This window comes from Ochotona princeps, chromosome 27 (assembly GCF_030435755.1).
Source record: "Ochotona princeps isolate mOchPri1 chromosome 27, mOchPri1.hap1, whole genome shotgun sequence".
Taxonomy (NCBI): Eukaryota; Metazoa; Chordata; class Mammalia; order Lagomorpha; family Ochotonidae; genus Ochotona; species Ochotona princeps.
Genome location: NC_080858.1, coordinates 11,738,284 through 11,750,724, shown reverse-complemented (window position 1 = coordinate 11,750,724; position 12,441 = coordinate 11,738,284). Strand labels below are relative to the sequence as shown.

The window sequence follows — 12,441 nt, the reverse complement described above, 5'->3', positions numbered from 1 at the left end:
ACTGGGACTCTGTGGGTTCTGAGACACAATTTTGTATTAGAACATTTGGCCAGAGATTACTGAATTGGTCTGTGGGCAGGGGTGAGAGTATTCTTATTTTTTAAATGAAGAATTTATTTATTGTAATTGAAATGTCAGATCAGATTTACAGGGCAAAGGAGAGACAGAGAAAGATCTTCCATCTGCTGGTTCTCTCCCCAAATGGCCACAACAGCTGGAGCTGAGACGATCTGAAGCCAGAAGCTAACTGCTTCTTCCAGGTCTCCCATGCAGGTGCTGGTCCCAAGGATTGGGCCATCCTCGACTGCTTTCCCAGGCCACAAGCAGGGAGCTGGGTGGGAACTGGAACAGGTAGAACATGAACCAGCATCTATATGGAATCCTGGTGCTTGCAAGGTGAGGATTTAGCCAGGAGTCATTGCACTTAGTCTTGAGCTGTGTGACAAATGAGAGAAAGTGCAGATAAGAACTGCAGTGTTGGGACATGGCGTAGTGGGGGAAAGATGACATTGCTAAGACTGTTCAACCATGTGGGCCGAAAGTTCTGGGCCTTCGCAACTTTTTGTGCCTGCTCAGTGACTTGGGCTCAATTTTAACTTAAATAGGGCACTGTCTCTTCCATAGCTGATTATTTTTGTCTACTGGTAAATGTCAGCTGTGGCAGTATTCCTGTGTATTACTAAGTGAATACATAAAAGCTTGGCATGTGAAACCAGAAATCTTTTTTCTATGCTAAGTATCTCCCTTTATATATTTTTGTATCTTAAATGTGATATTTCAAGAAAGGAAGTGGCAAGTCTCAAAGGATCCAGAAAAGCCTGGAGTGGGCAGATGTTAGGACACTACCACGAGTTTTTAAGAGATAGGGACCAGTACAATGGCTAAGCTGGCTAATCCTTCCCCTGCAAGTGCCAGAGTCCCATATGGACATCGGCTCATGTTTCAGCTGCTCCATGTCCCCATCCAACCCTGTGGCCCGGGAAAATGCAGTAGGGGATTGCTAAGGTCCTTGTGACCCTGCATTCAACGTGGGAGACCTGGAAGAGGTTCTTGGTTTCAGATTGGCTCAGCTCCAGCCATTGTGGCTATTTGGGGACTGAACCAGTAGATGGAAGATCTTTGTCTCTCCTTTCTCCCTGTAAATCTGTCTTTCCAATGAAAATAGATTTTTTTTAAAAGATGAGATTTGTTTTGCAATGGTCTTTTATGTTTTAGAGAACAAAACAATGTATTGAATCTGTTTCAGGTAGACTTATATTTCAAGCGTTTGTCCTGAGGAATGACGTGAACATGTTTATTAACCCTTTCACTCATGTGAATTCAATCTTTACAATCAGTTTGTGATGGTGATTCTATAATCTTTCTGATTTCATGTCTGGGGAAACTGAGGCATAAGAAAGGTATCTGGGGACAAGTGTTTGCTTCAGTTTGGGATGCCTGAATCGCAAACAGAAGCACCTGGTTTGAGGTGAGGCTCCACTTCCGGTTCAGACCCAAACAGCTCCGACCCCATCTGAGTCCCCATCTGAGTCTGCCAGGTGGAGCTTCTGCTCTTCCAGGCCATCCCCTATGGGATGCTGGTATCCAAGTCACAGCTTAACCCTCTGTACTACAACTTCAATCCCAGCGTCTATTTTTAAAACTTGCTGTATGTAAAAAGTGAATGCATTTCATGCGTTTCACACTACAGACTTAGAAGCATATTCTTTTTTTAAAGATTTATTCATTTTATTACAGCCAGATATATACAGAGGAGGAGAGACAGAGAGGAAGATCTTCCGTCCGATGATTCACTCCGCAAGTGAGCTGCAACGGGCCGATCCGAAGCTGGGAACCTGGAACCTCTTCCGGGTCTCCCACGCGGGTGCAGGGTCCCAATGCATTGGGCCGTCCTCAACTGCTTTCCCAGGCCACAAGCAGGGAGCTGGATGGGAAGTGGAGCAGCCAGGATTAGAACCAGTGCTCATATGGGATCCCGGGGCTTACAAGGCGAGGACTTTAGCCGCTAGGCCATGCCGCCGGGCCCAGAAGCATATTCTTTTAACTACTGTTTTATACCATCTAATAAAGTGCTGAAGCCGAGAGCTAAATAGTAACAAGGAGACACTTGTGTCCTCCTGGGAAGAAATGTTTTAGATAGAAGCCAATCCATGATATAGGGGAATGCCTGCCTTTTTTCAAGTGGGTTATGCCATCACCTGCTGTGCCAGCATCCCATGTGGTTGCTCATCCAAGTCTCAGCTGCTCCGCTTCCAATCTCCCTCCCTCTAGGATGCCTGGGAAAGCAGTAAAATACGATCCACATGTCTGAGCTCTGACCAACCATGTAGGAGACCCACATGCCTTCTGTTCATGATAAGGAATTTGCTTTTCATTTGGAGAAAAATTGAAAGCAACAGAAGGCGTTCAGAAGGGTTACCAATGAAGCATGATGTAATGTGCTTTTCAATTTAAAGGAATATTCTGACTGTGGTATGAAGACTAATATTGAAGCAGAGCATCTAAAGATGAATATGAAATATTTAATTTGAATGTTTCAGTCAAAACCATACAAATACAAACACGGATGCAGTCATTCTTATTTTCTAAAACTCAGTGTATGGTTCTCAAAACCAGTTTCCTAGTGAAATGTGTTTTAGTAAAAACAGAATGTAAGATCAGTTAGTATTCTCTGAAACTTTGGTGGATTTCATAAATCGTTGCTGTGACCTTTGATGTGATGTTACTAGCTGAGAGGATTCCTGCCTGAGCCCTGTCGGGCCACGGGAAACCCCATCACCCTCTTCCACTGACTTCCCCACAGAATTGATGGCTCTTGGCACCCAATGAGTGTTTGCAGATGGAAGGCAGCTGGGGAAACTGCGCATGCTCCATACTTAGCATTTTTCCCCTGGCACTAGGGCCGTCCTTGTCAGCTGGATCCAGAGCTCCTGCATCTTAGCCCCATGGACTGTGCACTACACTGCTCGTCCCTACCACGAATACTTGGCTGCTACTGAACAGCACCTCTGACCGTTGGTGTGGCAGCCTCCTCCTGGGTCTGCTCACTTGCCATGGCTCAGGGAGCTATGAATCTGTAACTGTTCTAGAACTGCTAGGATGTCTAACCTCCCCTTCCGCAGGCCCTGTTGGCTAAGTCTTGTTAGGAAAGATTTTCCATAACAAACTGTGCAGAAATATGTGACTACTTTAATGGTGGGTAGAGCTGCAGCTCTACTAGGTTAGGAGATAAGCTTCTCTGCTGATGTGTGCAGAAAGTTCTGGGGGTGGAGAGAATTGGCCGTGCTCTGGAGGCATTTGGAAGGCAAAACCTAAAGATGTTGCTATTGCATGTGATGTAGGTAGGAAAGAAGTACCAATATGAGTAGCAGGATTTGACCTGAAAGACACCAAGTCTGAAAAAAATATGAACGGCTTTGTGCGTGAGAATCAAGTATTTGATTTAGAGACACATTAAATGCTTGCTAGATATCCAACTGAAACTTGTAGTACTTATTTGAGCGTGAAGTTCAAATGCCTGTGTAGAATTGGTTGTGCAGTGATTAACTTGATAACCCCAAAAAGCAATTTGCATTCGCCTGGTTAAAATGATGACTTTTTTTTTAATTATTTATTATTTAACTTCAGTAATTACATTGTATTATGTGACACAGTTACATAGATACTTGGGTTCTCCCCACCCCTCCCCAAACCCTCCCACCATGGTGGATTCCTCCACCTTGTTGCATAACCCCAGCTCAAGTTCAGTTCTAGGGTTTTGACTTTGGCCTGATACATCCTCAGCCCTTGTGGCCATATGGAGAGAGTGAATCAATGTATGGAAGATTACTCTCTCCCTCTCTGTAATACTTCATAGTTATTTCAAGTGAAAAAATGAATGTTGTGTTAAAGAAAACCATAAAGGAAAAATCAGGAGGACATTTAAAAACTTGACATGAAATAAAACACAGGAACACAGAAAGGTATTTCTGCTGGAACAACAGATAACAGAGCAAGAAATGCTACGGGTGCACATTAATGCCGAACAATAGCTATCTTATCCACATGCCTCTAGATAAGCTCTGAGTATTAAATTTCGATGACTCCATGAAAGAGAAAGAACCACAGAACTACATGAGTATGAAGAAAACATTTTAATCAGATACTTAGAACAGTATTTCCTTGTGGGGACTGGCTCTTAATTGAGTAGCTGAAGGAAGTGGTTGTGCTGGTTGAGTCCTCAATTCTAAATAAGGCAGAATATAGCTTTCCTCCAAAGATTCCTTGCTCAGTTCTGCCCAACAGGTGGTAATGAATCAGCTTGGGAAACCTCCAGAAATCGCAGGGCAGGACTAAGTAAATGGGGGAATTGGTTTAGAAACAGACCATGGGATTCTGAGCAGCTGTAGTTTCATGCAGAGGTGGTAGTTGATATACAAAAGGGGTGAGTGTAATTTTAGCTTCTTCCCTCCTGTTCTGTTTGTATTTCCAGAGTAAAACATAGAAACTGATCTGTGGTTCTACCAACTAAGCATTTCAGACAGATTCATTCCTTGGCCACATTCAAGATCAATTATTCTATTAATTCTCATGTTCGCTTCTTACATATGTGTTACATCACCGTCAATTCTGAATATATGAAACCCAAGCCAAGAGTATTTCTGATGTTATGTTAGTGTTTATTAATGTGGGAAGTGAGGCTTCTTGAGTATGAATGTCACTTGGTGCATTACAATGTCAGACAAATGATTGTGCTGTGGCTCCCATTCAGTTTGATAGTGCTTGGGGTAAACTCTAGAAATCTAGAGTTTGCTTTGGGTGGCTGTCATGATTCGGAGGTGTTCTGGTTTCCTTCTGGGGTCATAAACTGCACTTTGGGCACCATGAGAGAAGAGTTGTTCCTTCGGATGGAATTGTTCCTCCTCATGGAGTTGTTTCGCCTCATGGAGTTGCGCTTCCTCAGAGAATTCTGATGGGACAGTTCACTTTTTTGGAGGGTCTGGATCAGGATGGAAGGTTTCTCATCCAACTCCCGGGCGCTGCACCGTGGAGCAGCCACTTTGACGGTGTTGCCAAACTTGGAGTAGTCCACAGAGTACACACCTTCTTCCTCAGTCACAATGGACACAAAGCGGTGGCCCCACTGGATCTCCTCGGCAATGTAGGAGGTGCGTGCTTGGGTGGTGATGCCAGTCGTTTCAACCACTCCTTCTAGAATCACGATGACCTCCAGGTCTTGGTTGACGAGGTCAGTGGCTGAGATATCATAGAGGGGGCTGCGCTTGTCAATCACATGGCAGATGATCAATGGGGCGACCAGAAAGATGTTGTTGCTGTCAATCGGGTTGTCCACAGGAATGTCCATTTGGTGAATGGGCACCACCTCCCCCTCAGGGGTGGTGGTTTTCTTGACCACCTGGATGCGCACGGAGGCACTGATGATCATGCTTTTCCTCAGGTCCCCCACCCGGAACATGAAGCACAGCTTGCCATTGCGCACGGCAATCACAGCGTGGCGGCTGAAAATCAAGGTCTCGGCCCTTCTGTGGGCCTGAGCCGTCTTCATGAAGATGCAGCCTAGCATGACTGCATTGATGATCAAACCCACAATGTTCTGGAGAATCAAAACTGTGATGGCCAGAGGGCATTCCTCAGTCATCATTCTCCCTCCAAACCCAATTGTCACTTGAACTTCGATGGAGAACAGAAAGGCAGAGGTGAAAGACCTGTGCAGGAGAGCAGAAAACAGTGCTGTCAGCTCCCACCTTTGGTAATGAGACAACACACCAACCTGGGCTTGTTTTCTTCACCTATGGGCTATTTAATGTTTCCAGAAAGACTATCCAATTAGTGAAGTTCCTACTCCTAAACACAAGCGTGGTTCTCTATCTCTGCACTTGAATATAATTCTGTTCAAGGTCTTTAGGTCCTCAGGGATGTGCCTAATTCCATAAAGGTTTAAAATCATAAATATACTATATTTAGACTTACTTCGCAAGATACTTTCACAAGGCACAGTTTACTTTGTACAACTTTGTACCAAGTGTTTGATTTATGATCTATCTGAGACTTGAATCATAAAAAAGGAATGAGTGAATTATTTATAACTTTTAAATCCACAGGCATTAGCCAACACTTGTAGTATACCTTATACGATACAGAGAAAGCACAGTGCTAAGAGGTATAAAACATATTAGTCCAAAAAAAAAAAAAACCTAGTATTTTTAGTTTAAGACATACATTATTTCAAAAGAAAAGTTTTAAGGAGCATCTTATTTTGTTCTCTAAGTGATCTAGAGAATACCAGTTTCTAAAGGAAGAATTCGAGTCACGGCTTAGTAAATGACTGTTGTAATCACTACAAACCTGAATCCCGTCCATCCTGACCTGCTCAGAAAGGGACAAAGGGAAGGGGTCAAGATTTTGTAAGGGAATGACAGTTTGTAAACACATCCTATTTTAATGTCAATCACTGATTTAGAAGGCACGGGTTGGACTTGGGTAAGACTCTTTGGAGGAGCTCTTACATGATTCTGATTGAAGCCTCTGGTTGAGAACCAATACATTTGGTTGCTACAAATTGACTAATGATATCTCCAGTATTCTTGTGGCATCTCCATAGCAAAAATAATAACCTCATCTTTGACATTAACCCCCATTTCAAACTTTTCTGATTTTTGAAATACAAACCATGCATCTGTCATCAGGCAAGATATTATTTGTCTAAATGCCAGGCACAATTGGTGACCAACATGTGGGAACCCTGGAGTACTTGGCATAGATGGTACACTTCAGTGGGAGACCTAGAAGGGCAAGCAAGGATCCATCCTTGCCAACAGCTCTGTTAGTTTTTAAATGGATTGGAACAGTTTGTTTTGTTTTATAATAGGGACCCATGAAAAAATACATTTTTTTTGTACCAGATACATACAAGATAAATGCTTTGCTCCAAAAACATGGCAAACAGTAATGGGCCACAAATGCGGGATGTGGATCAATACTGATTTCTACTAACACTCAGGGAGCAGCTTATTGATGAATATCCCCAAATGCCTTGTTTTAATAGTTTGAGAGAACACTCATATCTGACTGTTCATGGCTCGAGAGACCATATTCTGCATAGCATTTGTTTTCTTGAAGAATTTAGTTTAAGCCTCACGTATCCTATAAAATCCAGCTACTTAAGTACACCCTTTCTGCTAAGCAATCATAATAAAAGTAACTGCTCCTATGTTCTGCATTTGAGAAATCAGTCTGAGTAATAATGAGAAAGAGGAAATACTCTTCAGTTTTCTGACTCACAGAAGAGAGTCGTCTGTACAAAGCAGAAAGTCATTCCAGAATAAGAATGGCCAAACACTGTCAGGAAATACTAAGGGAAAACGTTGCTTTCAATTTTCATAATATGGTTGGACACTGAACTTATGAAGATGTAGGAAAGGCAAGGAATAAGCATATTATTAAATATCCTGTGAATTCCATTTAGGAAGGGATAAAGATTTTCCTGCCTATATTTTTAGAAAAGAATTAGGGTTTATTATAATTAAGATACATTGTGATTAAAATTTAAATAGCACTATGATTTTAATCTTTAAAAAGAATCTTAAAATTCTAAAGTAAAAAAAATGCCATTAAAATTCTCAAATTGGTACTCTGGGAGAATCAACTTTGTCCTACTGTATTTCTGACGTGTCTCCTAGTTGACTTAATGTTCAGAACAACAGATGTTTCAGAGAAATGAACATGCTTTGGGAGGCATCTTATTTGAAAAATAGGAAGCAGCAGTAAACAGTTATTAATAACCAGTCACTGTGAAATTCTTCTAAAACTCAGGGAAAGCTTTCACTTTTGATCTATAGTTTTGAAGTTGTCTAATTTTTTTTAATGGAAAAAGGCAAAGTTTTTGTCCTGTGAATAAAATCTGTTAATTATTTTCAAGGTTTTTATGATTCCATTTATCTTTTTAAATAGCGACTATATTTTTTAAAATGTCAAGAAAATGGAAATGCCAACACGTTTTCAAAAGAGAAATGCAATAGTGTGGATCATGAAACAGCTCATGGTCTTACTTATCTTATGGTTAGTAGATTGATGATCCCCTACATTTACTTGCAGACCAAAACTTTGGACACATTTGAGGACAGAAAACAAGATCAACTACTGGTGAAAGTTGGGGATCAATTCCATGCAATTGTCTGCCCCCAAAATTCAAGTTGGCACCTCTGGTTGCCATCTGTTCATACACCAGCTATCCCCCAAACCCCGAGTCCGGGGGTGGCGTTACTGAGCAGAGCAAAGAGCCGACAAACTCTTGCAGTGGCAAGAGGGGCTCATAAGACTTCAGGGTTATGAAAGGTCTCATTCTTGACCGTTTCCTGGCAATGTGATGCTTGTTCAAGTTCCTTTGTGCATGTTGTGAATTTGAAAAACTATTCGGGACACATCCTGGAAATTTTTTCTTTCTTCTGAAAAAGCTTGTTTTTTTTTTTTTTTTTTTGCAATTGATATAAATGGTCTCTGTCTCCCAGAAAAACAAACACACCAGCTAAACTTTCTCAGGTCATGTGAGAATGAGAGGGCAGTCACTGAAATAAGTCACTTGACCTATTTTTGAAGTACTGGATAAGAGCAAGAAACCAAAATTAGTTTAAGGCTGTTATGTTCTGCTAAAACTTCGGAAGAAGACCACAACATTAATTCATATCCACGTAACCTCTACCATGAAAATCTGGACCAATGTCCATAAAAATCACTACGGTATCATTTTAAATCTTAGCAAAAGCTTCGACTTTTATATCCAGTGAATGCAATCTGCTCTGTTAATAAAGCACCTATTTGTTGTTTCATTTTCAGTAGATTTTTTAATGTTACCCCTACAGCCTCCTACGCATTAGAGAAGTCATAGGAAAAATTGCGTTCACTCAATGGCGTTTTTTGTTGTTATCTGAGATATTTATGGACATTGAAATTGTAGATGGCCGTTTCCTCACACTGAAATCCAAAGAGAGCTTGCTTCCTTGGAGAAAGGGGAGCTGCTGAATTCTTTCTCCTACAGTTTAAGTACCAGGTATAGCATGCTCAGGGCTAGTGCAAAGGGTGGAAGTTTGACCATTTGCAAGAGACTGTTCAACCACGCTGCTGAACCCCTGGAAAGACTTTAAAATGTTGTTTCCCTCCCCTTAATTCTTTGTTTCTGAAGACTCTGAAAGAAACTCTATCTTATTTTCAAGGAAGTAACAAGATGATAAGAGAAAGGGCCTTCTAGTCTCTAGTTACTTGCCTCCCTTCCAACCGCACTCCTACCTGACATTGGTGACACACACGGTGGACTCCAAACCTCCCTTCTCCATGGCACTTTTTTCCATGTAAGCGTAGATGTCCCCATGGGCAAAGGCCACCAGCCACCACATGATAGCGAAAAGGAGCCAGCTGCAGAGGAAGGACATGGTGAAGATGACCAGCGTGTGGCGCCATTTCAGGTCCACCAAGGTGGTGAAGATATCCTGCAGGAAGCGGCCCTGCTCGCGGATGTTCTTGTGCGCCAGGTTGCAGGCGCCGCTCTTGGCAATGAAGCGCGCTTTGGGCAGGCGATCGCGGATGCGCGGCTTGCGCAGGTTCTCCGCGGCGATGCGCGCCAGCACATACTCCTCCGGGATGATGCTCTTTCGGGCCAACATGGTCTTGTAACCATAGCCAGCCTATCCACCTGCCTCTGGCCAGTCTTTTCTGCGCCCGGAAAACGTTCTCCTGCAAGAGGGAAGTGCGGATTAAAAACTTAAAGAAAAAGGAAAAAAAAAACCCCAAACGTCATTTGCTCACCTTTTTAGCTGTACACTGGGACGTGTGTTCACAGGCAAGGGGACAAGAAGAATGAATATTCCTCCAAACACATGTCTCGCTGTGCTTGGTGGTGGTCTGGGATCCCAGAAAAATTATTTGGCCTGTTTTATCAGGCCAATTGTTCTGATATCTTCCATTTTAAACACATAAGGGGCCTTAATTCATTTAAACTAAGTCTTGCAGGCAGCAGGTGCTAAAAATTTGCAAAGGTATCTGCGCACAGCATTGAGGGTGAACACTGATACCAGCTGAGTACACGGGCTCCTCGTTGAAAAGTTTAGAGATGGAACAATATTCAAAAAGAAGAAAATCACCCTGCGTTTTTACAAGTAGAAAAAAAAATGATGTGGCTTCTTGTACCCGAAGAATACGTTAAATGCAACCTCGCAAAAACAATGTGGTGTGCAACTTGAACATTAGCAAGAATTATTTGCAATGGGTAGGAAGAATCAGCTGCGTTTTCAAAAACAAGAAAAGTTTCCCATGGAATTCGTTAGGCTTTGAAAACTTCTTTACAACGAAGGAATCAAACCCGACCTGCGTGGAAGCGCGGAACACAGTAGGCTGGTGATTGAGGGAGCTCGCTCCGGGAGTCCTCCTCTGGGTTTGGCTTTTGGAGTCTTTAGCGGGGACAGGATAGCCTCCCCCTCCCCTGCCCCGGAGGCCAGCCGAGACTTACAGACTGGGGGCCCCTGGCGGGGCCGCTGCACTTCCCGGCTCCCGTGGGTGCACGGCGGGCAGCTCCCCTGCTCTCCCATTCCGGAACCGGGGAGCCCGGCCCGCCGGCGCTGGAGGAGGGATGGATCCAGGCGCCGCAGCTCCCTAACAGAAGAGTTATAAAATTAAAAGTGCCTTGGGATCCGTGTGCACAGGTAGGGCTGGTGAAAGCGGGATGAATGGAGACGTCCCCCAGTTCCAGCTCAGATTCTTGCCCCAGGCCCCTGCTGGCTCTGGCGGCTTAAGTTTTGGGGCTTGGATCTAGCGGATGATGCTCCACAAAACCAGCCTCCGAGTTAGGGCTGTGACGCGCCAGGCCAGGCTGTCTCAGAGGTGGGGGCGGTAGGGCGCCGGCCTGGGGAGGGGCGACCCCGGCGGAAGGCGGGACCGCAGGGCGGTAGCCAGGACCCCTACACCCTGGCGACATGCACGTCTTTAAAAGGCTCTGTGCACCGTGGAGAGAACTTTTGAGTCCGAGTTCAGTGACGCAAAGCAATCTTTATTTTCATTTTACTTTGTAACCTGGGTGGATAACTGGGTTACTTCGAAGTGAATTAAACCAGGGAGAGATGAGCGGATACCTTAATGAGGCATTCAAACTAGTGCACACGCATTTATAATTTGCATTAGATTTCTGTGGAGGAAGCATGATGCAGGTAAAAAAATGTTTTGGAACTTAACGCCAATTCTCAGGGAGTTAAACACGCACACAAACGACCTTCCCACACTCCTTACCCCCGAGAAAAACCCAAGACAGAACTGGCAGTTTCGTCCAAGGAAGAAATGTTACCGCAAACGGGACTGCTGTCAACACTTCAGCACAGACACAGTCCTTCGGCCTTCAGTAATCGGCTGCTCTCTGACATGTTGCGGCTTCTCGCTCTTGTCCAGATTGTCTGCAGGATGAAGCTGAGCTGGGGCACGCAGCGATGAGTCTACAGTACAGATCTTTCCATAGCTTTTTGCAAAGCAGCCAGCGAAGACAAATGGGCTTTCTCCTGCAGGTCAAGCTGCATGCTTTTGGCGCTTGGGTTAATGGAAACTTTAGTTCTTGGAAATGGCATGCATTTTTCCAAGATTCGGGGCTGACAGTGTATGGAGCAAAAAAAAAAAAGTTGATATAATTAACAAAAAATCCTACAGTTCATCTTTAGTGGTAACAGGAGAGGAGCGATTTCCTCCCCTTGTGGGTTAACCTCTTCAAGCCCGGGGAACCTGGTCTGCCCCTGGGAGCTGTCCCCTGCACCGTCATTAATTGCAGTACTGTGTGTAATCCTTTTACCAGAAGGATATAGAGATCTATTTCTACAGTTTATTCCTGATTTTTAAATTGTGCAGTTGAGTCTATGCACTCTTATACATTATTTTATCTATGGGATTAGTTGCCTATTTTGTACAGTTGTTTTATGTTTGTAGGTATAGAAACCTAAATATGTAAATGATAACTGTTGATGTTAAAAAGTCAGGCAGCTGTGTGAACAGACAGCACATTGACAATTTAAAGCGAGCAAGGATATGATTAGAAAGGAGATGGAATATAAAGAGATGCTGTGAGATTGCAGAGGAGAGAGATTTAAGACTCAGAGACTGAAGAAATATTCGTAGATTGTTAGCATCTGGTTAGGTATACGTGGGGTATACAAGAAAGGCATTCCACAGAGAGGGAGTAGCACAAGTAAGTCATGGAATATGGACGATTGTGGAATGTGCTTTAGTAAGACATAATTTACTCAGTGCTGTTGGAAGCCAAATGGGGTTGAGCCCCTGAGTCCAGTACTTTCCTGGGCAGCTTCTGTCACCAGCACCTCAACACTTAGTTACTCATATATCTGTCCCCCCAGATCTCTCAGCTCTGTCCCCACAGAACACCAGGCTGCAGGAGGGCAGGGAGCACTGTTCAAATTA

At 43.6% G+C, this 12,441-nt stretch overlaps 1 protein-coding gene across 2 annotated transcripts; it reads right to left on the bottom strand.

The window, feature by feature from the left end:
- Nucleotides 1-4,649: 4,649 nt before the first annotated feature.
- KCNJ8 (potassium inwardly rectifying channel subfamily J member 8) lies at nt 4,650-10,859 on the bottom strand. Of its 2 annotated transcripts, none has more exons than XM_004592613.3 (3): nt 10,499-10,859; nt 9,283-9,726; nt 4,650-5,705 (listed from the first exon to the last, which is right to left on the bottom strand). In XM_004592613.3, the coding sequence occupies exons 2-3, from the start codon at nt 9,654-9,656 to the stop codon at nt 4,805-4,807; spliced, it is 1,275 nt and encodes a 424-aa protein (XP_004592670.1). In that variant the 5' UTR covers nt 9,657-9,726; nt 10,499-10,859; the 3' UTR covers nt 4,650-4,804. The 2 variants fall into 2 exon arrangements, with proteins under 2 accessions (XP_004592670.1, XP_058511775.1); XM_058655792.1 differs by lacking the exon at nt 10,499-10,859 and adding an exon at nt 9,799-10,210.
- Nucleotides 10,860-12,441: the final 1,582 nt, after the last annotated feature.